The sequence below is a fragment of the Theropithecus gelada genome, chromosome 7a (genome assembly GCF_003255815.1).
Source record: "Theropithecus gelada isolate Dixy chromosome 7a, Tgel_1.0, whole genome shotgun sequence".
Taxonomy (NCBI): domain Eukaryota; kingdom Metazoa; phylum Chordata; class Mammalia; order Primates; family Cercopithecidae; genus Theropithecus; species Theropithecus gelada.
Window position 1 is genome coordinate 17,897,581 of NC_037674.1, and position 26,546 is coordinate 17,924,126.

The 26,546-nt window shown below is 43.6% G+C and overlaps 1 protein-coding gene across 3 annotated transcripts in view; it reads left to right on the top strand.

Annotated features, from left to right (window-relative positions):
• Window positions 1–1,574: 1,574 nt before the first annotated feature.
• The window catches only part of SNAP23 (synaptosome associated protein 23), a 38,677-nt gene continuing 13,705 nt past the window's right edge, over window positions 1,575–26,546 (top strand). For all 3 annotated transcript variants that reach the window (XM_025390883.1, XM_025390885.1, XM_025390886.1), the window contains exons 1-5: window positions 1,575–2,029; window positions 19,221–19,291; window positions 20,363–20,404; window positions 20,821–20,869; window positions 22,106–22,223. In XM_025390883.1, coding sequence (XP_025246668.1) covers window positions 19,235–19,291; window positions 20,363–20,404; window positions 20,821–20,869; window positions 22,106–22,223 — 266 coding nt within the window. In that variant the 5' untranslated portion in view covers window positions 1,575–2,029; window positions 19,221–19,234. The remainder of the gene's footprint in view (window positions 2,030–19,220; window positions 19,292–20,362; window positions 20,405–20,820; window positions 20,870–22,105; window positions 22,224–26,546) is intronic.

Consider the following 26,546-nt stretch of genomic DNA (forward strand, 5'->3'; position numbering starts at 1 on the left):
GGAAACCCCCCAAAAAAAAAAAAAAAAAAAAAAAAAAAAAAAAAGAAACCAATAACAAAAAATCTTGATCCTTCATCATTCTCCCTCCTTCCTCCCTGTCAAGGCCAAACTTTCCAAAAGCATTCTACAACTTGTCCCCGTCTCTACATCTCCCCCATCTCCAAACTAATAAGTTGTTTTTTTCAACCCCAGCATTCCACCAAACAGCTTTCACTGACATAATCAGTGACCTCTGTGTTATGAAATTTAAAAAAAACATTTCTCGGCCGGGCGCGGTGGCTCAAGCCTGTAATCCCAGCACTTTGGGAGGCCGAGACGGGCGGATCACGAGGTCAGGAGATCGAGACCATCCTGGCTGACACGGTGAAACCCCGTCTCTACTTTAAAAATATAAAAAACTAGCCGGGCGAGGTGGCGGCGCCTGTAGTCCCAGCTACTCGGGAGGCTGAGGCAGGAGAATGGCGTGAACCCGGGAGGCGAAGCTTGCAGTGAGCTGAGATCCGGCCACTGCACTCCAGCCTGGGCGGCAGAGCGAGACTCCGTCTCAAAAGAAAAAAAAAAAAAACAAAAAAACATTTCTCAGGCTTCATCTTCCTTGATCCCTTAGGAACAGACAGACTATTTCCTCCTTGAAGCACTGTTTTTTTGTTTGTTTTTTTGTTTTGTTTTGAGAGGGAGTCTGGCACTGTCGCCAGACAGTGATAGACATTATGATAGTAACGTAGCTGGGATTACAGGCGCCTGCCACCACACCCAGCTATTTTTTCTATTTTTTTTTGTCGGGGGGCGGGGGCGGACGGAGTTTTGCTCTTGTTGCCCAGGCTGGAGTGCAATGCGTGATCTCAGCCCACTGCAACCTCCGCCTCCTGGGTTCAGGTGATTCTCCTGCCTCAGCCTCCCTACTAGCTGGAATTACAGGCGTCTGCCACCACACCCGGCTAATTTAAAATATAAAAATATAAATATACAAAATATAAAAATACAAAATTTTTATATTTTGTATTTTTAGTAGAGACGGGGGTTTCTCTATTTTTGCTAGGCTGGTCTCGAACTCCTGACCTCGTGATCTGCCCGCTTCAGCCTCCCAAAGTGCTGGGATTGATTACAGGTGTGAGCCACTGTGCCTGGTGAAGCACTTTATTTTCTTGATTTCCAGCAGTTTGTTTTATTCTTAGAGGTGCGTGGAAGGGTTCCTGCAGCAAATAGTTTACAATAATCATCCATCTGCTTAAAACTCTTCAATAGTTTTCAGTGCCCATAGTACAAAGTGGTCTAAAATTCCAAGGCCTTCCAAAATCTAGCGATTGTCGGCCTTCTAAAGCTTTCTTCCCTCTACACTCTGGGATGTACGATTAGCACTAAGCCTCTTACAAGGATGAACTACTAGAAATTTCCAGAAGGCGTTATTCTGTTCTCGACATAAACTGTTTCCCAGAGCCTGGAAAACTCTAGCTCTTTCTCTGCCGGATTTCCGGGGGAACTCCTACTTATCATCCTTCAGGACTCAAGTCACTTCCTCCGGGAACCCTTCCAGACACCCCTAAGAATAAAACGCTTTGTTCATTATCAGCCAAAGGCGCCTCAGATTTTCTATGTGCTATGCACTGTATTCTATCCACTATAAATTTGTTTACATATCTATATCTTAGTCTAGACATATTGAAAGACGCTGAAGGGCAGGGAAAGCATTCTATTCGCTTTCTTTTCTTCATCGTTCATCCAGCACAGTGCCTGGCACACGGTTTGCCCTCAGTAAATGTTTATTGCATGAACACCTCCCAGCTTCGGGCATGACCGGAATCTATCCGGTTAACTGGTGAATTCCCAGACTCTCCGCCTGCGTGGCAGAGACATTTAAACCCCCAGCACCGTGATTGGCTCCAGCTGCAGGGGTGTGTCCGTGTCCTCGGCGCACGGGATGTGCGCAGGCGCGCGGGCTCGGCGCGCGCAGGCGCGACTAGGGCGCCGCGCCAGGTCCGGTGTTGGGGTGTCCGAGTTGCGGCTGGAGAGGAGTGGCCTTACCCGCTTGGTGAGTCTCCAGGAGTGGGACGGAGGGAGCTGACCGGGATGAAGTCGGAGAGTATGTCCTGAGAAGAAAGAGTATATCGTATTGGTTGAAAAGTTGGTGGGGTCGGGCTTAAGCGGAGGAGGGGGCGCTCTGGCCCTTACTGGGCAAATGGGCCCGGAGCGAGGACGGGAGGTGCCGTGAGAACATCGAGGGGCCAGTGGAGGAAGGTGGCTGGATGGTGATTCTCTGGACCCTTCCTCGAAATTAAACAGAGATCACCTCCCGTCCCTCACCCCCACTGTGTTGCTGTGGTTGACATTAATAGACTGCATGTCTGGTGACCACGGTGACCAGATAGCTCTGAGATAATGGCTTGAGGAAGGACTCTGAGGTTCCTGGTATTGGATAGCACTTTCTCTGTAGAAAGGTTCAGCCTTACCTCGCGGCACAAATTAGAGGATCAGGAAAAGAATGAATTCCACAATTCGGGATTGGAGTGGTGGGGGGAAAAAGTACTGTAAAGTGTAGTTTCATCTCGTCCTTTTTTTCTTCTTTAATCATTAGTCACCACAATGTTAGGAAAGGCAGTTGATGGTAGGAGAAAACGTAAAGACATAAAAGTGGGGAAGGAAAAAAGTCAAGAAGGGAGTATCACTTTGCCTTTTGCTATTTGTCATCTCCTGGAATGGAGTCTGTATTAGTCCGTTCTCACACTGCTATAAAGAAGTACCCGAGGCCGGGCTTGGTGGCTCATGCCTGTAACCCCAGCGCTTTGGGAGGCCCAGGTGGGAAGATCACTTGAGATCAGGAGTTCGAGACCAGCCTGGCCAACATGATGAACTCCCATCTCTACTAAAAATACAAAAATTAGCCAGGCGTGGTGGCATATGCTTGTAATCCCAGCTACTCCGGAGGCTGAGGCAGGAGAATTCCCTGAACCTGGGAAGCAGAGTTTGCAGTCAACTGAGATCATGCCACTGTGCTCCAGCCTGGGAGGCAGAGTCAGACTCCATCTCCAAAAGAAAAAGAAAAAGAAATACCCGAGACTGGGTAATTGATAAAGGAAAGAAGTTTAATTGACTCTCAGTTCTGCATGGCTGGGGAGACCTCAAGAAACTTATAATCGTGGTGGAAGGCAAAGGAGAAGCCAAGTACCTTCTTCACAAGATGGCAGGAGAGACAGAGTGAAGGGGAAAGAGCCCCTTATAAAACCAGTATCATGAAAACAGCATGGGGGAAACCACCTCCATAATTTAATCACCTCCCACCAGATTCGAGATGAGGTTATGGGTAGCCAAAGCGTATCATTCTGCCCCTGGCCCCTTTCTTTCTTTCTTTTTTTTTTTTTTGAGACAGAGTCACCCAGGCTGGAGCGCAGTGGCGCTATGTCGGCTCACTACAACCTCCAACACTTCAGCCATCCTCCTGCCTTACCCTCCTGAATAGAGACTACAGATGCATTCCACCAAACCTGCCTTTTTTTTTTGAGATGGGGTCTTGCTCTGTTGCTCAGATTGGAGTGCAGTGGCATGATCTCCACTCACTGCAATCTCCATCTCCCAGGGTCAAGCAGTTCTCCTGCATCAGCCTCCCAAGTAGCTGGGATTACAGGCGCCTGCCACCACACCTGGCTAATTTTTGTGTTTTTAGTATGGGGTTTGGCCATGTTGGCCAGGCTGGTCTTGAACTCCCGACCTCAGGTTATCCACTGGCTTCCGCCTCCCAAAGTGCTGGGATTACAGGCGTGAGCCACCGCACCTGGCTAATTTTTGTATTTTTTAGTAGAGACGGGATTTCACTATATTGGCCAGGCTGGTCTTGAACTCCTGACCTCATGATCCACCCGCCTCGTCCTCCCAAGGTTCTGGGATTACAGACGTGAGCCACCACTCCCGGCTCCCCTGGCCCCTTTCTAATCTCATGTCCTCACAGTTCAAAACACAATCATGCCTTCCCAACAGGCCTCCAAAGTCTTAACTCATTCCAGTATTAACCCAAAAGTCCAAGTCCAAAGTCTCATCTGAGACAAGGCAAGTCCCTTTTGCCTAGGAGCCTGTAAAATCAAAAGCAAGTTAGTTACTTCTAAGATGCTATGGGGGAATAGGCATTGGTAAATGCTCCCATTCCAAATGGGAGAAATTGGACAAAACAAAGGGGCTACTGGCCCTATACAAGTCCAAAATCCAGTGGGACAGTCATTCCATCTTAAAGCTTATTTTAATCTCCTTTGACTCCATGTCTCACATCCAGGGCATGCTGATGCAAAGGGTGGGCTCCCAAGGGCTTGAGCAGTTCCAACCCTGTGGCTTTGCAGGGTTCAGGCCCAGAGGCTGCTCTCCTGGGCTGGCATTCAGTGCCTGCGGCTTTTCCAGGTGTATGGTGCAAGCTGTTTGTAGACCTGCCATTCTAGAGTCTGGAGGATGGTGGCCATCTTCTCACAGCTCCACTAGGCAGTGCCCCAGTGGGGACTCTGGAGGGGCTCCAACCCCATGTTTCCTTTCTGCAACACCCTAGCAGAGGTTCTCCTTGAGGTCTCTTCCCCTGCAGCAGACTTTGGCCTGGACATCCAGGGATTTCCATACATCTTCTGAAATCTAGACAGAGGTTCCCAAACGTCAATTCTTGACTTCTGTGCACCTGCAGCCCCAGCATCACGTGCAAGCTACCAAGGTTTTGGGGCTTGCAGCCTCTGAAGCAACAGCCCAAGCTGTACCTTGGTCCCTTTTAGCCATGAGCTGGAGCAGCTGGGACTCAGGGCCCCAAGTCCTGAGGGTGCCCACGAAACTATTTTTTCTTCCTAGGCCTCAGGTCCTGTGATGGGAGGGGCTACTATGAAGATCTCTGACATGCCCTGGATACATTTTTCCCATTGTTTTTGTGATTAACATTCAACTCCTTGTTACTTATGCAAATTTATGCAGCTGGCTTAAATTGCTTCATAAATTATTCAGTGGTCTCAACTCACTGAGATCACTGAGTGATCTCAGGAAAATAAAGAAATATTAGCAAATAAGAGAAACACCTTACATTGCCATACTCCTTCGACAGGTCATGTGAAAGTAATTTCAGTGATCATGTAACTTAGCCTGCAGTTTGAATATTTGTCTTGGTAGGTTTTTCTTTAGGTGCTTGTAGGATGTGTTTATGCACTAGAAAGTTGGTGTTATCATAGTTCCAGCATAAGGATGACTTACTGTGCCATTATTTTCCTAACAATATTATACCATTTCATATAAACAGTGGAATTCCTATATATATCTTGGTGTTTGTTTCTTATATGAACTTAGATACAATACACAAGCTTACTTAACTAAAGGTCACATCTTTTCTTTTTTTTTCGTTTTGAGACGGAGTTTTGCTCTTGTTGCCCAGGCTGGAGTGCAATGGCACGATCTCGGGTCACCTCAATCTCTGCCTCCCGGCTTCAAGTGATTCTTCTGCCTCAGCCTCCCGAGTAGCTGGGATTACAGGCATATGCCACCACACCTGGCTAATTTTGTATTTTTAGTAGAGAGTAGGTTGGTCAGGCTGGTCTCGAACTCCCGACCTCAGGTGATCCCGCTCACTTCTGCCTCCTAAAGTGCTGGGATTACAGGCGTGAGCCACCACGCCCAGCCTAAGGTCACATCATTCAGAACACAACCTAGAATCACAAAGAAAGTAAACAAAAACAGGCCTGTACTCATGGGACAGCTGTGGAGTCTTCACCTATGAGTCATACCACCATCATAGTTTTTGCTGTTTAGAGTACTATTATTTTACTTCATGTTTAATGAGTTTTTTTAAAAAAAACATTGCCCACTTCCAAAGTGATAATCTGTGAAATCATGGTTTTTAATGTATTTTATACCTTTTTTAGTATCCATTATAATAAATACATAACTATTAAATATATAACTCTTCTGTATATAACAGTTAAAATCATATTCTTCCTCTGTACTTCGGAGAATACTGCTTTGGGCCTAATCAGCTCATTTTTAAAATGAAGATTGAACTAAAGTTTATGGACTTGAAAATTTTGTGATCTCTATGATGATGTTCGTTATCATAACACAATTCTAGCAAAGTTAACTGGTTCCACCAGATGAAAGTAGATTACAGCCGGGCGGTGGCTCATGCCTGTAATCCTGCACTTTGGGAGGCTGAGGCAGGAGGATTGCTTGAGCCCAGGAGTTTGAGACCAGCCTGGACAACATGCCAAGACTGTCTCTACAAAATTAAAAAAAAAAAAAAAAAATAGCTGGGCCTAGTGCCTGGTGCCTGTGGTCCCAGCTACTCTGAAGGCTGAGGTGGAGAATCACTTCAGACTGGGAGGTCAAGGCTGCTGTAGATCAGAATAGCAAAAAGGAAAAAGAGGATGTTTGCTCTTTGATGTTTTTGTGAAATCAGCTGCCTTTTTTTTTTTTTTTTTTTCTGAATTCAGGCTCCCCCCTGCCCCCACAATTTGGTTCCTTTATCTGCAACACTCTGGACATCTGTTTTTGAGCTATGTTTGCACTCCACATTAAGTATGTATTAGCATGATAATATATAATGTTGCTTATCTCCAAGGGTGCTGAACTTTTTATTTCATTACTATAGTTTGTTTCCAGATCTGTAGGTTGACGGAGGGGCAGATGACAAGGACTGCTCTTTTCTTTTTTTTTTTTTTTTGAGACGGAGTCTGGCTCTGTCCCCCAGGCTGGGGTGCAGTGGCCAGATCTCAGCTCACTGCAAGCTCCGCCTCCTGGGTTACGCCATTCTCCTGCCTCAGCCTCCTGACTAGCTGGTACTACAGGCGCCCGCCACCTCGCCCGGCTAGTTTTTGTACTTTTTAGTAGAGACAGGGTTTCACCGTGTTAGCCAGGATGGTCTCGATCTCCTGACCTCGTGATCCGCCCGTCTCGGCCTCCCAAAGTGCTGGGATTACAGGCTTGAGCCACCGCGCCCGGCCCTTTTTTTTTTTTGAGACGTAGTTTTGCTCTTGTTGCCCAAGCCGGAGTGCAATGGTGTGATCTTGGCTCACTGCAACCTCCACCTCCTGGGTTCAAGTGATTCTCCTGCCTCAGCCTCCTGAGTAGCTGGGATTACAGGCATGCGCCACCATGCCTGGCTAATTTTTTGTGTTTTTTTTTTTTTTTTTTTTTTTTTTGAGACGGAGTCTCGCTCTGTCGCCCAGGCTGGAGTGCTGTGGCCGGATCTCAGCTCACTGCAAGCTCCGCCTCCCGGGTTCCCGCCATTCTCCTGCCTCAGCCTCCCGAGTAGCTGGGACTACAGGCGCCCGCCACCGCGCCCGGCTAGTTTTTTGTATTTTTTAGTAGAGACGGGGTTTCACCGTGTTAGCCAGGATGGTCTCGATCTCCTGACCTCGTGATCCGCCCGTCTCGGCCTCCCAAAGTGCTGGGATTACAGGCGTGAGCCACCACGCCCGGCCAATTTTTTGTGTTTTTAGGAGAAACGAGGTTTCACCATTTTAGCCTGGCTGGTCTCAATCTCCTGACCTCAGATGATCCGCCCACCTCGGCCTCCCAAAGTGCAGGGATTACAGGCATGAGCCACCTCACCCGGCCAGGACTACTCTTTTCTTTGCTGTGGTAGGTAGAAACTTGAAACAGACGGATCCAGTGCCTCCAACAATTGGAGGAAGTGGGTTATGGAGCCAGGAAACAGCATGTACTGTGTCTTTTTAAATATTAGGAGTAGAAGAAGCCCATTTGTATTCATTTAGATTCACTGACATTTTGGTTTGGGTTTCAATTTAGGTTGTATTGCTATTAAGATATTTAAATCACTGATTCCTATGTTTTTCCAGAATTCTCTTTTCTTGTTTTCTGTAAGTTCTGTAACTTACATGTAAAGTTTGTTTAAATTTATTTTGACAGTGTTTTGGAAATTGAAATTACTTTAGATGGCCTTTCTATACTTATAAAACTCAAGCCAGTTGTGGTGGTTTGTCTGTAGTCCCAGATACTTGGGAGGCTGAAGTGGGAGCGTCAGTTGAGGTCAGGAGTTCAAGACCAACCTAGGCAGCATAGCAAAATGAATTTCAAACTTCTTGGTATAGTATACAGAGCTCTTCACAATATGTGTTCTGTCTGCCTTGAAAGCCATCCCCTGCCCTCCATACATACACACACACACACACACACACACACATTATATTCCTGCCTGACCACTGAATCCTTACATTGTGACTTTTTTTGATAATTTAATTTAAAACCATAATTTTTTGGACTTGATCATACTTGGATTTTGACCCACACAAGTGAGAATCAGGGTGTTAGTGTTTTTTGTTTGTTTTTTAAGATGGTCTTGCTGTGTCACCAAGGAGTCCAGTGGCATGATCATAGCTCACTGCAGTCTCAAACTGCTGAGCTCAAGTGATCCCCCTGCTTCAGCCTCCTGAGTAGCTGGGACTACAGGTGCAAACCACCAGGCCCGGCTGATTTTTTTTTTTTTTTTTTTGTGTAGAGGTGGGGGACTTGCTTAATTACCCGGGCTGGTCTCGAACTCCTGGCTTTAAGCAATCTTTTTGCCTTGGCCTCCTAATGTGCTGAGATTATAAGCATGAGCTACTATGCCTGGCCAAAATCATGAGAGATATTTAATAATTATTATGAAAAGTTATAATAGTTTTATTGAGCACTATGTGCCAGGCACTGCTTTAAATACTGTGCATGAATTAGCTCAATCCATGTAGCAACCCTTAAAGTAAGCATTATTATTCTATTTAATGAGGAAACTGAAGCACAGAAAAGTTAAGTAAACAGTAGTCAGGATTTGAAACTATTATGCCTTCAGATATTGGGCACATAACCACTATACTATGTTGTCTTTTGTATAAGCAAGAATGCTACTTTTTTTTTTTTTTTTTTTTTTTGAGACGGAGTCTCGCGCTGTTGCCCAGGCTGGAGTGCAGTGGCCAGATCTCAGCTCGCTGCAAGCTCCGCCTCCCGGGTTTGCGCCATTCTCCTGCCTCAGCCTCCCGAGTAGCTGGGACTACAGGCGCCTGCCACCTCGCCCGGCTAGTTTTTTGTATTTTTTAGTAGAGACGGGGTTTCACTGTGTTAGCCAGGATGGTCTCGATCTCCTGACCTTGTGATCCGCCCGTCTCGGCCTTCCAAAGTGCTGGGATTACAGGTTTGAGCCACCGCGCCCGGCCAAGAGTGCTACTCTTTTAATGTTCTGCTGGTGGTATCCTTTTCCAGGGACATGAGTGCTTATGTTCTCTATCTGTAGCTTCTGACTCTTCATATCAGAATATTTGAAAAACTAACCAGAAAGCATCTAAGTGTCTGGGTGTGGTGTCTCACGCCTTCTGGCATTTGGGGAGTCCAAGACAGAAGGATTGCTTGAGGCCAAGAGTTCAAGAGCAGCCTGGGCAACATAGTAAGACACCCTATCTCTGCATACGTACACATGTACGTACATACATAAAGCATCTAAGTGAACTTAATCAGAGCTAAACTATGTGGATGGTTTCGCTGAATATTTCATTCAGGCAGGGTGAATCCTTGCCAATTTATCTCACCCCATACTTGGTATCTCCCTGGCAGAGACCACACTTATGCCTGCCATATTGTCTCCTCCTGGGTTGGCTCTTGAGTCCTGTTCTTATCTTTCACATAGAACATCCCCTTTCTGTTCACACAACCATTCTCATAGATAGGGTTAATATAACTGATTACAATCAAAACTACATCTACCTCCTCAGTATTACTCCTGGGTCACTTAGAGGAGAATTGTGGAAGTTCCAAATTTGACAGGGACTTGAAGACCAGGCATTGGATATCAAGCAATTAAGTTACCAGAGGTGCTTCTGTAAAACTGAAGTGTCGTTTTTTTTGTTTTTTTTTTGTAATTAGAGTCAGGGTTTTCCTATGTTACCCAGGTTACATTTAAACTCCTGGGCTCAGGTGATCCTCCTGCCTCAGCCTCCTGAGTAGCTGGGACTATAGGCCTGAAAATGTAATTTTGGTTTTCTTTTTGGTTCCTGATTTTTAGTGGCACTTTCCCACTTGTTAATATGATTTCTGTCTTGAATCATGTGCTTCAGTGTACTTTGAAACCAGGCTGATTTTTTGTTTTGTTTTTTGTTGTTGTTATTTTTTAAGATGGAGTCTTACTCTGTCGCTGAGGCTGGAGTGCAGTGGTGTGATCTCGGCTTACCGCAACCTCTGCCTCTCCGGTTCAAGCGATTCTCCTGCCTTAGCCTCCTGAGTAGCTGGGATTACAGGTGCCCACCACCACACCTGGCTAATTTTTGGGGGGTTTTTTTGTTTTTTTTTTTGAGAAGGAGTCTCACTCTGTTGCCCAGGCTGGAGTACAGTGGCACAATCTCGACTCACTGCAACCTCTGCTTACTGAGTTCAAGTGATTTTCCTGCCTCAGCCTCCCAAGTAGCTGGGATTACAGGTGCATGCCACCATACCTGGCTAATTTTTGTATTTTTAGTAGAGACAGGGTTTCACCATGTTGGCCAGGCTGGCCTCAAACCCGTGACCTCAAGTGATCCGCCCTCCTTAGCCTCCCAAAGTGCTAGGATTACAGGCGTGAGCCACCGTACCTGGCCTTTGGTATTTTTTAGTGGAGACAGAGTTTCTCCATGTTGGCCAGTCTGGTCTCAAACTCCTGACCTCAGGTGATCCGCCCGCCTCGGCCTCCCAAAGTGCTGGAATTACAAATGTGAGCCACTGTGCCCAGCCTGAAACCAGGCTGTTTAGTAGTTATGATTCTGTGGTGTTCTTAGTATATTTGCATTTGAGTTATAGACTTTGTATGGTAAAAAGAAAAGAATTTTTAAAAAGAAAAAAACAATATATGTATGTATATTTGCATAGTTTTGGGGCCTATATATAAAAATGGTTAAAGTTGTTTGTGTAGAAGGAGATAGAAAGGAAAGCTGAGAGAAGAAGTAAAAGGAGGAAGCTATCCTTAACATAAATGAGACCCATGCCAGGCAAAGTGGCTCATTAATGTAATCCCAGCACTTAGGGAGGCTGAGCCAGGAGCATCACTTGAGCCCAGGAGTTTGAGACCAGCCTGGGCAACATAGTGAGACCCTGCCTCTACAATAATAGTAGTGATTAAAAAAAAGGCCGGGTGTGGTAGTGGGCACCTGTAATCCCAGCTACTTGGGAGGCTGAGGCAGGAGAATCACTTGAACCCGGGGGCAGAGGTTGCAGTGAGCCAAGATCACACCACTGCACTCCAGCCTGGGCAACAGAGTGAGACTCCATCTCAAAAAAAAATAAAAATACAAATTGAGACTCTGTCTCAAAAAAAAAAAAAGTTATATATAGCCTATATAGTATCATCAACTTTAATATTCAAATTTAGCCTTGCAGATGGAACTGTTAATATTTAGTAGCTATTATTTTCAGTTACATTTACGTAAATGTGACTCATATTCAACATTGCTACTTTCCTTTTGTTTTGCGTACTGTTTATTTCCACTTCAGTAAAAGTATTAAAATAATGACTAACATTGAACACCGGCCATGTGCAAGGCATTGTACTAAGTACTTTGCATAGATCATCTCTTTTTAATCTTCACAAAAAAACCAAAACTATGAAATAGAATGTTATTCCTGTGTTACAAATACAGAAACTGAATTTAGTGGGGTTAGGTAATTTCCTTGGGGTCACACAACAAATACATTCTGAGGCTGGAATTTCAATTCTGGAGTTCCCACTCACCCACTATGCTATCCTGCTGTAAACAGAAGTTTCCTCTCGTTGCAGATGCATTGGTTACCATGGAGGTAGACTTCTATCAAAATAAGCCAAAGAGAATGCTGAACTTAAAAGTACAATAATAAACCCTTTGAGTGTAACTCATTGAGGAGCTTTGTTGTGATTAATTTTCAGAGAAGAAATAAGTCAGGATACTAATTTGGCAGAATATTTTAGCTGCAAAATCCTTGTTTACCTGTATAAAAATAATTATCTTATAAAATCATTCTTTGCAGGACCCTGTGAAATTGATGGTGATTTTTTTTTTTTTTTTTTTAGACAGTCTTGCTCTGTTGCCCAGCCTCCACCTCCCAGGCTCAAGCCAGAGACATGCACTACCGCACTGGGCTAATTTTTATATTTTCTTTTTAGTAGAGATGGGGTTTCACCATATTGGTCAGTCTGGTCTTGAACTACTGGCCTCAAGTGATCCACCCACCTCTGCCTCCCACAGTGCTGGGATTACAAGCGTGAGCCACCTGCACCTGGCCTGATGGTGATTTAAAGTGCTCTTTCTTCATTACTTCTCGAGTAGCTCTCCAGTTTTATAAATGAAGCCACATGGATCTTCCAAGGCCTTATTTGAATTCCAGGGCCTTTTTTCTGTGTATTTCTTTCCAAGAAGCTTATTTACTTTTCCTTTCTTCTTTTCTTCTTTTTTCTTTTATTTCCTTTCTGCTTGCCTTTTTTTTTTTTTTTTCCCCTGAGACACAGTCTTGCTGTTGCCCAGGCTGAAGTACAGTGATCTCGGCTCACTGCAACCTTCGCCTCTCGGGTTCAAGCAACTCTCCTGTCTCAGCCTCCTGAGTAGCTGGGATTACAGGCATGCATCACCACACCTGGCTAGTTTTTGTATTTTTAGTACTTACGGGGTTTCACCATGTTGGCCAGGCTGGTCTCGAACTCCTGACCTCAGGCGATCTGCCCACCTCGGCCTCCCAGAGTGCTGGGACTACAGGCGTGAGCCACCACACCCGGCCTCTTGCTTGCTTTCTTGTTGTCTTCTTCCCTCCCTCCGTCTTTCTCTTTTCTTTTCTTTCTTTCTTTCTTTTTTTTTTTTTTAAAAAAAAGACAGTTTCGCTCTTGTCGCCCAGGCTGGAGTGCAGTGGCACGATCTTGGCTCACTGCAACCTCTGCCTCTCTCCTGGGTTCAAACAGTTCTCGTGCCTCAGCTTCCCGAGTAGCTGGGACTACAGGCGCCCACCATCACACCCAGCTAATTTTTCTATTTTTAGTAGAGATGGGGTTTCACCATATTGGCAAGGCTGGTCTCGAACTCCTGACCTTGTGATCCACCCACCTCGGCTTCCCAAAGTGCTGGGATTACAGGCATGAGCCACTGTGCCCAGCCCATTTCTTTTTTTTTCTTTGGGGTCTTGCTCTGTCAGGCAGGCTGGAGTGTAGTGGGGATCATGGCTCACTGCAGCCCTGAACTCCCAGGCTCAAGTGAACCTCCTAACTCAGCCTCCCAAGTAGCTGGGACTACAGGCAGTGATCACCACACCTGGCTATTTTTGTTGTTACTTTTTGTGGAGACAGAGTCTTGTTGTGTTGCGTAGGCTGGTCTCAAACTAGCCTTAAGCCGTTTTCCTACCTCAGCCCTCAAAAGTGTCAGAGTTACAGATGTGAGCCACTGCACCTGACCAATAGACTTCTTTCCATTTTCTAAATTAATGTAGATTATTTTTAGCTTCTGAAATACTAGAAGACAGTTGAAAACCATGATTACTCTGGTCTTTCTATTTCTCCTTCAATTTAATTGTCTTATTTGAGTCTATAGACGAGATGAAATCTCGGGGTCTTACAGAAAGCATCTGAAATTTTTAAATGAACCATCATACAGGGTTGCTTGGCCTATTTTCTAATATTCAGCAGTTCTCATATCATCTGTTGTTTGTTAAGGGGGCGGTGGATACAGTCAACAGAAAGACTCTTTTTTTGGAAACAGGGTCTTGCTCTGTCACCCAGTGCCATCTCAGCTCACTGCACCCTCTGCCTCCCAGGTTCAAGTGATTCTTGTGCCTCAGCCTCCTGAGTAGCTGGGACTACAGGCATGCGCCCCCTTGCCCAGCTAATTTTTTGATTATTTGTAGAGACCGGGTCTCACTGTGTTGCCCAGGCTGGTCTTGAACTCCTGGCCTCAAGCAGTCCTCCTGCCTTGGCCTCCCAAAGTACTGGGATTACAGACGTGTGCCACAACTCCCAGCTCCAGAAAGACTTTATCAGACCATGAACTATACTTAATTTGCAAGTAGATCCCGACTTGAATAATTAATCTGCTCTTTACTAACTCAGTCGTCTTAGGTAAGTTACTTAAACTGAGCCTTAGTTTCTTCATCTGTAAAATAGTATAATGGAGATAATGATGTAGATAAATACTTAGTAGGGTATCTGATGCCTAAGAGGTACTCTGTGAACTTCTTTCCCTGCCTAGTTTTAAATTAGAAAAGGAAAAGGTCAAATTAGGAGTCTTTGAGTAAGCCCAAGTGAGCCATAGCCTGAGAAATAGGGTGTGAAAGCACTGAGACAAATCTTGCATTTTCCTCTCAAGGGCACACAGTTAGCATAGTGTAAGTTCCCAGCAGCACTGGAAAAATGACACAAGTATTTAATAGATTAGATTAAATCTGAGAAAAGTACATTTAATGGCATCTTTGTGTCAGCTGATGTTTTATTTTTTACCCCACCCCACCAGTTCTCTTTTCTCTAATATTCTGGGTAACCTTTTCCTGATTCCGTAAGGAAAATGTCTGCAGAGTGATAAATATGAGTAAGGCTATGTAACTATGTAGCTATTTTGCATGCGTGAATACTGTATTTTCTTTTCTTTCCTTTTTTCTTTCTTTTTTTTTTTTTTTTTTTTTTGAGGCAAGGCCTCACTCTGTCACCCAGGTTGGAGAGCAGTGGTGCAGTCAGGTTCACTGCAGCCTTGCCTTCCCGGGCTCGAGCAATCCTCCCATTTAGCCCCCTAAATAGCTGGGAGGGGGCTATGTAGCTAATTCTAGGTTACATTCTCTCTGACCCATCTGAGCAAACTTACAAAGGCCAATAAGAACTTAAAGAGTATTATTCCTTGTCTCTCTTTGTCCTTCCCCTTACAATTCTACTTTGACTCTCTTACTTTCATACACAGTCGACCCTTGAACAACATGGCTTTAACTGCATGGATTCACTTATAGGTAAATTTTGTTTTTCAGTACATACAGTCAGCCCTCCGTATCAGCAGGGTCCACATCTACAACCAAATGCAGATAGAAAATACGGTATTCAGCTAGGTACAGTAGCTTCTCCCTATAATTCCAGGACTTTGGGAGGCCGAGGTGGGAGGATTGCTTGAGCCCAAAAGTTTGAGACCAGCCCGGATAACATAGTGAGACCTGGTCTCTATAAAACAGCTTAAAAATTAGCCTGGCATAGTGCATGCACCTGCAGTCCCAGCTATTTAGGGGGCTAAATGGGAGGATTGGTGAGCCCAGGAGGGCAAGGCTATAGTGAACCTGATTGCACCACTGCTCTCCAACCTGGGTGACAGAGTGAGGCCTTGCCTCAAAAAAAAAAAAAAAAAAAAAAAAAAAGAAAAGAAAATACGATATTCATGCATGCAAAACTCTCGTCTACAGATGGATATACAGTTTTATATCTGCAGGTTCCTAAGGGCCAACTGGTATCCACAGGCAGTCCTGAATCCAACCCTCTGAGGGATGACCATACTATAATCTTGTGCTCAAAACCCTCAAGAATCCAGAGTAATCTTAGGCACCTGCATCCTGACGTCAGCATGCCAAACTTGGGAGATCTTTATAGATATCTGTTACTTGTCTTGCATGTTGTCTGGTCAGGGAAGAAAAAAATATTAAGTAGAACTTCGAGTTCACACAGAAAGAGTGTGTCCTTCAGACTGAACTCATTGCATTGTCGGGGTGATTCTTCACGTTATTCATCCCCAGTTACATCTGCTTTCGCTTTCTTTTTTATTTTAAAGAAGGCAGAACAGAGGTCAGGAGTACATTCACCCGTAACTCTGTAGTTTTGCTTTTTTTTTTTTCCCTAGGAAGCTAGCAAAGACTGACTTATAATTGCAATAATCACCTCTAGGAATAGAATTACAAAATTACGTAATTTGTGATATTTGGGCTTTCTTACCCCAGAATGTCTCCCGACCCACAGGATACTATATCTGAAAACCTCACTAAGGGTGCCTTTTCCAGGCACTAATGGATTAGCGTATATTATTTTTCATATTTTTTTCTCTGTCGAGCATTGAGGAGTTATACATGACAGGAATAGATAACTTCAGAGCATTACTGCCTGGGAAGGGCAGGGTTTGGAGAGGTATCTCGGTTGGGGCTTTAGGAAGTGATGGAAAGGCGGGGCGCGGTGGCTCAAGCCTGTAATCCCAGCACTTTGGGAGGCCGAGACGGGCGGATCACGAGGTCAGGAGATCGAGACCATCCTGGCTAACCCAGTGAAACCCCGTCTCTACTAAAAAATACAAAAAACTAGCCGGGCGAGGTGGCGGGCGCCTGTAGTCCCAGCTACTCGGGAGGCTGAGGCAGAAGAATGGCGTAAACCCGGGAGGTGGAGCTTGCAGTAAGCTGAGATCCGGCCACTGCACTCCAGCCTGGGCGACAAAGCGAGACTCCGTCTCAACAACAACAAAAAAAAAAACAAGGAAGTGATGGAGAAGCATAAGGCTACCTGGGCAGATGTGGGGTATTATGGAAAGGAAAGGTGTGCAAAAATGTGGAGGTGAGAGGGTACAAAAAATAATCTCCATTTTCTTTCTGTAGTTGTAAATAGGAAAGAGTGACAAAAGAACAGTAGCGTGGACATGTGTATGTATGATAAAGCTTAAGACTCAAACAATTAGCAAATTAATAAAATACATGGTTCCTTTAACGCTTATATCTAATGAATGATATCTTTATGTCTTGATTATATCTTTTGTGTGGAAACCTGCCTGAACCACAGTCTGTGGCAAGCAAGATAGAAACCTAAATTTGGAACTTAAAATTCTTTTTTTCATGAGCACTAATAGCTTTAATCAAGGCTCAAAATCTTTTTTTTTTTTTATTTTTTTTTTTGAGACAGAGCCTCACTCTGTTGCCCAGGCTGGAGTGCAGTGGCGCAGTGGCGCGATCTCGGCTCACTGCAACCTCCACCTCCCAGGTTCAAGCAATTCTCCTGCCTCAGCCTCCCAAGTAGCTGGGATTACAGGTGCTTACCACCACCTTCGGCTAATTTTTGTATTTTTAGTAGAGAGGGGGATTTACCATGTTGATCAAGCTGGCCTCTATCTCCTAACCTCGTGATCCACCCACCTCAGCCTCCCAAAGTGCTGGGATTACAGGCGTGAGCCACCATGCCTGACCCTCAAAATCTTAAACCATAAAGCAGTTATGACAGTAGAATTATAAACAGGGCCGGGCACAGTGGCTCAGGCTGGGCGCAGTGACTCATGCCTGTAATCTTGGCAATTTGAGAGGCTGAGGTGGATGGATCACCTGAGGTCTGGAGTTCAAGATCAGCCTGGCCAACATGGTGAAACCCCATCTCTACTAAAAATACAAAAATTAGCAGGGCGTGGTGGTGCATGCCTGTAATCCCAGCTCCTTGGGAGGCTGAGGCAGGAGAGTTGCTTGAACCCAGGATGTGGAAGTTGCAGTGTGTCAAGGTTGCACCACTGAACTCCAGCCTGGGCAATAGAGCGAGACTCCATCTCAAAAAAATAATAAAATGATAGTAGTGGTTCACCTAAAAACGACTGAAAAGATTATTATTATTATTATTTTATTTTTATTTTATTTATTTTTTTGAGATAGGGTCTTGCTCTGTCACCCAGGCTGGAGTGCAGTGCCATGATCTTGACTTCAGCCTCAACCTCCTGGACTCAAGCAATCCGCCCACCTCAGCCTCCCCAGTAGCTGGACTACAGGTGCGCGCCACTATGCCCAGCTAATTTTTGTATTTTTGGTAGAGACGGGGTTTTGCCATGTTGCCCAGGCTGAACTACAACTCCTGAGATCAAGCCATCCACTCACCTCAGCCTCCCAAAGTGCTAGGATTCCAGTCATGAGCTACCACGCTCAGCCAAAAGTGACTGAAAAGATTTGTATGTGATCATATCATACACTTGGAATAGCAGTTTTTGGTTTGTGGCTCTAGTGATTCTTTGCAGGCTTTGTGCTACTGTTACATGCAGCTTTGTTTCTAAGAGCCACATAAATACTTTGAGAGTACACCCTGTTTTTCTACTTATTTGTTCATTCAGCTATTTTCGGAGTATCTACTGTCAGATCCTATTAGGTGTTAGAGATACAAAGATAAAATCTCTGCCTTCCAAGAATTCAGTCCAGTACATTCTTGGGGGAATTAGGTTTTCTGCTTATCATAGGGTATATCCATGGCAAGGTTTCTCACCTCAAATTGACATTTTGGGTCAGATTATTCTTTGCTGGAGGGCTTTCCTGAAGAGTATTGTAGGATGTTAAACGGCTTCCCTGCCTCTACCTACTAGGTGCCAGTAACCAGCCCCATCATCTGGCCCAAGTTGTGACAATCAAGCATCTCCAGACATTGCCAGATTCCTGGGGGCAAATCTGTAATAAGAACCAGAGTTTATCTGTGTCATTGACAGTGAGCTTTGGTAAATGAGTTTTGAGAAAATTCATACAAAGCTAGCAAATGTAACAAAGAAAGAACCTAGATCCGTTGCACAATGCTTGTTATTACTCCACATGACTTCTCAAAGAGGAATTAGATAACAGCCGTGCTGAATAACACCTATAAAATGTTTTATTTTTTAGCTTGGATGTCTATGAGATCTCTTTCTGAGTTACTATGTGTAGGAGAATAATTGTTTGGTTTCTTAGGGACTCCACTAAAACAACAAACAATATAAGCCATTGGAGAGGAAGAGTCTACTGCATAATAAAAATCTTAGTCTTTTCTGAGCTGTTTGTACCAGCATTTCCCTTTTCTTGTTAAGAGCGAAAGTATTTTCTCCAGTGAGTACCCGGGACAACTGGCATATTTAGAAATGTCTCCTGTGTTCTTCAGGCATGTAACTTAAAATTTTGTTACTTTACTAAATTGGACTTTTCTTCACTTACTGCTTTTCCATGTTCAGACAACACGTGAAGAACATTGAACAACCAAAAATTCATTTTAATGTAATAGTCTTTTAACGCTTGTCTTCCAGTAATGCCTTGGTTCTCAAAGTAAAGGATCCACTTTCCTGTTGGAAAGAGTACTTCCCTAGAAGTCCTAAAACCTGTATTTTAGGTTAACCCTTAGCACTCTTATTAAACATTCATTTAGCCTCTCTCGGTCTTGATTTCTTTACTTGTGGTAGACTAATAGATATAGAAAGAGGTTCTTTTATCCTGTTTTCCTGATAAGTTCCTAAATTCCATAAATCTACACTTTTTGCTCACACAAACTTTTATATGTCCTTATTCTTATACAATATCCACATTTCCATTTCTGTGCCTAATAGAGTTTTGATTCATCATGGATAATCTGTCATCAGAAGAAATTCAACTGAGAGCTCACCAGATTACTGATGAGGTAAATGTTTTACCTAAAATAAGTAAATAATTCTATTTCAGTTTTCATATTGGAGGGGTGAGAGGGCCTTCTTAGGGACCATTTTGGCCTCTTCCTAGTCCATTAATATCAAAGAACACATTTGCCCCTTAGTGCCTTTGCTGGTTTTTATTTTCTTAAAGTGAAAACAATTTGTATGATTTTTATTTTTTAGGTACTTATTACTTAAGTGCAACAAAGATACTCTACTATGTATTTGAGAAATGCTAGACTTCTATTTAACAATTTCCTAATATCTGTAATTTACTTAGATTTCTACCTACATTAAATTTTTATGACTATAAAATTTTTATTCCCATGAACTTCACCATCCAAATATTCTCTCTTTTTTAAAAAAACTTTTCCTTTCAACATCACACTGGAAGTCCTTACACATTTTCTCTTAAGGAGCACTTGAAAATAACCGAAAATGTAGTGATCAACTTACTTTTTTTTTTTTTTTTGAGACAGAGTCTCACTCTGTTGCCCAGGCTGCAGTGCAGTGATGTGATCTCAGCTCACTGCAACCTCTGCCTCCTGTGTTCATCAAGCGATTCTCCTGCCTCAGCTTCCTGGGTAGCTGGGATTACAGGCATGTGCCACCACGCCCAGCTAATTTTTGTAGTTTTAGTAGAGACGGGGTTTCACCACGTTGGGCATACTGGTCTCGAACTCCTGACCTCGTGATCCACCCACCTCAGCCTCCCAAAGTGCTGGGATTATAGGCATGAGCCATCACACCCGGCCATTGTTTTGTTTTAAAGGAAGGGATAGGCTGGCAATTCTTTTTGTTTTTTCCTTTAATGGAGACAGTCTCTCTGTTGGGCTATGTTGCCTGGGCTGGTCTTGGACTCTGGTACTCAAGAAATCCTCCTGCCTCGGCCTCCAAAGTGCTGGGATTATAGGCATGAGCCACTGTGCCCAGCCTGAGCTGGCCATTTTTAAAGATAGAATAGCATCATGAATGTGGCCTGTGATCAGATGGTTGTTTTGTTTTGTTTTGTTTTGTTTTTTACATATTTTGGAATGCTAAAACTCTGTGTTTTTTCCTAGTCTCTGGAAAGTACGAGGAGAATCCTGGGTTTAGCCATTGAGGTAAGAAAATGTTAGTCATCAACTTAAGTATAAAAATTTATAGGAGATATCCTAATACTTCTGGCTGGAATTAGTGTTAAAGGGTAATGTATCAATATGCTTTATTATTTGAAATTAACAGTTGCTGAAATTGTCAAATTATGCACTAATTGGCCTTTTTTGTTTTTCCCTTTGACAGTATTGGAATATGACAGGGAAGATGAATTCACTATGAGTTTGTGACTTAATTATTTTGGGGGGCTACTATGTTAAAGTGTGTTAGTTTAAGAATACTAGTTCTGTCTGTAGCTCTAATCCTCTGAGAGCTTGGGTTTCTAAATTATTCTGTCTTGCTATTTGACAGCTCTTGTAGGTTTTGTTTCTGTTGTTTTTGGTTTGTTTTGTTTTACTATCAGCCTTTTTCCCACTTCTTTTAGTCTCAGGATGCAGGAATCAAGACCATCACTATGCTGGATGAACAAGGGGGTGAGTTAAATTATTAGCAGAAATTCTTAATTTGACCATGATGCCAAAAAGCCCTATCAGATTAGCCACATACAAATTTCAGCCTTTGGGAGGGCCTTCCCTTTGTAAAGTAAGAATAATATGTTTACTTCTTGTCTTCTGGTTTGAATAATGTCATGTTCACTGTCTATTTGGGATGGCAGGCAACAATGCCCAACTGTGTATATACCGAGTATGTGTTAGACCAGCATGGCTAACACATTAGACATTATGATAGTAATGTAGCTGGGATTACAGGTACCCACCACCACACCCAGCTAATTTTTTGTATTTTCAGTAGAGACAGGTTTCACCGTGTTGGCCAGGTTGATCTCAAAGTCTTGACCTCAAGTGATCCGTCCACCTTGGCCTCCCGAAGTGCTGGGATTATAAGCATGAGCCACCATGTCTGGGCAGACATTGTGATATTCTTACATCATCCTCAAATCAAGTTAAGTCCTAAAACAGATCTAGATTCAGGTGTGCTTGGAAGCACTTGAGTTGGCCCTGAGTAATCAGGTCTAGTTTTTATTACTCCTATAACAGCCCTCAGGTTTTGAACCTATCATAGAAATGATCGGGATTTGACCTGGTCAAAGTACCCTTAACTTGGTTGTAAGGATGATCTCTAAATAACCATCCCTTGGTCCTACTATACAAAATTCTTTTATTTTTTATTTTTATTTTTATTTTTATTTTTTTGAGGGGAATCCCACTCTGTCATCTAGGCTGGAGTTCAGTGGTGCAATTGCAGCTCACTGCAACCTCCAGCTGCCAGGTTCAAGTGATTCTCCTGCCTCAGCCTCCCAGGTAGCTGGGATTACAGGCACCCATCATCACACCCAGCTAATTTTTGTATTTTTAGTAGAGATGGGGTTTCATCATGTTGGCCAGGCTGGTCTTGAACTCCTGACCTCAGGTGATCCACCCACCTCAGCCTCCCAAAGTGCTGGGATCACAGGCATGAGCCACCATACCCAGCCATATACAAACTTCTTAGAACAAATTTTTCCACAGCAAGAGGCTAGGTGCCTCAGGATCAGTACGTGAAAGATTGTTATCATGTTGAATAGCTTCTAATACCTTTTGACACTGACATATTCACTGTGGGGAGTTATTGGTAGATTCAAGGTTGAAGTTTACTGCTCCATAATAATTGCATTTTCTGGTTGACACTGTGAATGGAACGCAAAATGTAACTTTACAACTTATTCTTAGAACAACTAAACCGCATAGAAGAAGGCTTGGACCAAATAAATAAAGATATGAGAGAGACAGAGAAGACCTTAACAGAACTCAACAAATGCTGTGGCCTTTGTGTCTGCCCATGTAATAGGTGAGTTGATAAATTAAGACGGTTTCAAAATAAATAAATGACAGTACCCCACCTTCTCCCGCCAGCTAAGGTCAGAAGTATGACTGGGTTTAATGAGGAACTCTATTAGATAAATCTAAGTTGTCTCTCCTTCAGGCAGATTAAGCTTTTTGTGTCAATACTGCTTGTTCACTGAAAACTATGACTTATAGTTGACCAATCCTGGGATCAAGTTCCAATTTCAATTTGTAGTGATACATGAAAAGGTTAAGAAGTATAGAGAAATGTATATCTGGATGATGGTGAGCAGGATGGAGTTATTTTCTTTTCCTTTCAAAAGGCAGAGTATTAACAAAATATTTATTTTGTGGTAGGCACATGAGGGATGGCCAAAAGAGTAGAAAAGTTGGGAAAGAATGGCAAAACTTAAAAAATACATAAATCTGATGTTAGATTATATGATAGTGACCAAGGCTAGGTATACAGAACTGATAAAGGTTGGGTTGGAGAGCATCTTATAGAAGAGTTAGGATGTGGGTCGGGCTTTGAGTGATTAGAAGGATTTGGATGAACAGGGAGGAACAGTGAGGGCATTTCCTATGAAAGGTTCAAAATAAAGATTAACAAGGAGGTTGACTTAACTGAGCTGTGTGCTCATGTAGATGAGAAGTGGAAAGTAAGATATAAGTAGGTAGTAGAGGAACTTGAATGCCAAACTAAAGAGTTGATAGATTGGAGTGGAGTGTAAAAAGAAATGACAGTATCTGGAGATTGAATGACTGTACTCGCTGCTGAAAGGTTTTTTTTTTTTTTTTTTTTTTTTTTCCCTGAGACAGGGTCTCTGTTACTCAGGCTGGAATGCAGCGGTGTGATCACGGCTTACTTAAGCCTCTCTTTCCTGGGCACAAGAGATCCTCCCACCTTGGCCTCCCAAAGTGCTGGGATTACAGGCATGAGCCACTGCACCGAGCCAAAGTATTCCTTTTTGTTTTTTTTTTTTTTTGGGACAGAGTCTCACTCTGTCACCAGGCTGGAATGCAGTGGCACAATCTTGGCTCACTGCAACCTCTGTCTCCCCGGTTAAAGTGATTCTCCTGCCTCAGCCTCTCAAGTAGCTGGGACTACAGGCGCCCACCACCACACTCAGCTAATTTTTGTATTTTTAGTAGAGACAGGGTTTCACCATGTTGGCCAGATGGTCTTGATCTCTTGACCTCGTGATCCGCCCGCCTCAGCCTCCCCAGTTGCTGGGATTACAGGTGTGAGCCACCGCACCTGGCCTCAAAGTATTCATTTTTAAAGAGCTTCTTAGACATTAGTATTTCATCCAGTTCTCAGCTGGTCTTGTAAACCAACAGTGGTTATATTTTTATATTTTCAGATAAGTGTTTTATGTAACAGCATTTTTGTGCCATTTCTACTGGAGAAAGTAGAGATTAATTGCTTGTCAGTCAACTTTAGTGTTTGTTTTGGCCATCAGGAGTTAAGATTTGACAGTGTTCTTCCTAGTCTTATCCATTGACTTCCTATTCTAACAAGTCTATTGACCTGTTTACACCTTGGTTGACTAACGGAAAGTTTTTTTTTTTTTTGAGACGGAGTCTTGCTCTGTCACCCAGGCTGGAGTACAGTGGTGTGATCTCGGCTCACTGCAACTTCCACCTTACAGGTTCAAGTGATTCTCCTGCCTCAGCCTCCCAAGTAGCTGGGATTACAAATATGTGCCACCACACCCGGCTAATTTTTATATTTTTAGTAGAGACAGGCTTTCACCATGTCGGCCAGGCTGGTCTCAAACTCCTAACCTCAGGTGATCTGCCCATCTCTGCCTCCCAAAGTGCTGGGATTACAGGCGTGAGCCACTGCTCCCAGCTGAAAGTTCATATTTTAATAACTATAACTTGTCAATCAGAGCAGATTACTTTAAGCAAACAAGTTAAAATGTACAGATTGTTTGATACAAAGTCTTAGCTATGTTTTACAAAAATAATTGTACCTTTCTTTTGTGTTCCATCTACCTTCTTGGAAGAGTACAGAAGAGAGGAAGTAGATGAATTTTCTTGAGATCAGATGTTAGGAGAACAAGGAAAAAGAAGTCTTCTCTAAAATCTTAGAGCAAGATCAACTCTAAGTCACGTGTTGATAAACAGGAAGAGCATTGAATTAGACCTAAGATGGTCTAATATCATAGAAAGTGGGAAATGCAGCTACAGAGTATTAATTTTATGTCTCTTTGTGTATCCCAGCCAAGCATAGGCAAGCTTTTCTTGAAGACTGGTAGGAAACAAGGTAGAGTATGGTCCTGAATCAGTGTTCTTCAGCCTCTAACCTCAGTAGAACCCTTTCTCAGTGGATCAAGAGAAGGCACTACTTTTTTAGAGATGGCATCTGCCTCTGTCTCCTGGGCTTGAGTGCAGTGGCACCACCATAGCTCAGTGTAGCCTCAAACATCTGGGCTCAAGTGATCCACCCACCTCAGCCTACCAAGTAGCTAGGATTACAGGTGTGTGCCACCATGCCCAGCTAATTGTTTAAATTTTTTGTAGATACGGGGGTCTTGCTATGTTGCCCAGGCTTGTATCAAACTCCTGGCCTCAAGAAATCCTCAACCTCCCAAAGCACTGGGATTACAGGCTTGAGCCACTGAACCCAACTGGCACTTCTTTCTTTTCTTTTTTCTGGTACTTCTTGAGAGATGGAATCAAGGGACTGCTGTAACAAAACAGTTCCCTGAAGAGAAGAAAGTATTATCTCAGTTAAAGATGTCTGATTATAATTACCTTTCTTCCACCTATTTCTTTCTTACACCATTGAGACCTTGGCCAGTATGATATCTCTTATCCTCAGCTCTTCCTATCATTCTTGCCTGTGTCTTGATCTTTCTAATCTGCTAGTCTGTGTTTCCGTTAGGCTCATTATATGAATAACCATAATATGAGCTTCTTAAAGGTAGACGTGAGATCTTGGTCTTTTGTATAAGGCCTAGTCTTAATACTGGCAGGAGTAGTCACAACCCAGGTCAGGTCCAGAGTTCCTTATTTGCCATTTGGAAATACTTTTTCTTTCTTTTTTTTTTTTTTTTTTCCCGAGACAGAGTCTCACTCTGTTACCTAGGCTGGAGTGCAGTGGCACAGTCATGACTCACTGAAGCCTCAACCCATCCTCCAGCATCAGCCTCCCAAGTAGCTGGGATTACAGGCACATGTCACCACGCCCAGCTAATTTTGTATTTTTTGTAGAGACAAGGTTTCACCATGTTGGCCAGGCTGGTCTCAGACCCTTGGGCTCAGGCAATCCACCCACCTTGGCCTCCAGAAGTGCTGGGATTGCAGGCATAAGCCATTAAGCCCTGCCGGCCATGCAGAAATCTAAAAAACTCTGAAAGCTTAAGTTTTGTTTCATTTTTGCTGTAATGGTGCCACAACTCATTAGGGTATAAAATGTAGCCTGAACTGAAGCTATGTTTAGCCTTTATTACTTGCTGTAAATATTAATTGGTTTCACTACAGAAATACTGTTTTTGAGTCAGGGTCTCACTCTGTCACCCAGGTTGGAGTACAGTGGTATGATCTTGGCTCACTGCAGCCTCGACCTCCCAGGTTCAAGTGATCCCCCTACCTCAGCCTCGTAAGTAGCTGGGACTACAGGTGTGTGTCACCATGCCTGGCATGTTTTTAAAACCTTTGTTTCTTCTTCTTTCTTTTTTTTTTTTTTTTGAGACGGAGTCTCACTCTGTTGGCCAGGTTGGAGTACAGTGATACAGTCTCAGTTCACTGCAACCTCTGCCTCCTGGGTTCAACCGATTCTCCTGCCTCAGCCTCCCAAATAGCTGGGATTACTGGTGCCCGCCACCACGCCCAGCTAATTTTTGTATTTTTAGTAGAGATGGGGTTTCACCATGTTGGCCAGGCTGGTCTTGAACTCCTGACCTCAGGTGATCCACCTGCCTCAGCCTCCCAAAGTGCTGGGATTACAGGCATGAGCCACCACGCCCAACCCTGTGTTTCTTTTTCCTTTTCTTTCTTTCGTTCTTTTTTTTTTTTTGAGACAGAATTTTACGTTGTCACCCAGAGCGGAGTGCAGCCGTGTGGTCTTGACTCACTGAAACCTTCACTTCCTGGGTTCAATCAATTCTCATGCCTCAGCCACCCAAGTAGCTAAGATTAGAGGCATGCGCCAACACCTTGCTAACTATTGTATTTTTAGTAGAGACGGGTTTTGCCATGTTGGCCAGGATGGTCTTGAACTCCTGACCTCAAGTGATCCACCCACCTCGGCCTCCCAATATGCTGGGGTTATAGGCATGAGCTACCGCACCTGGACTTTAAAAAGTTTTTGTAGAGA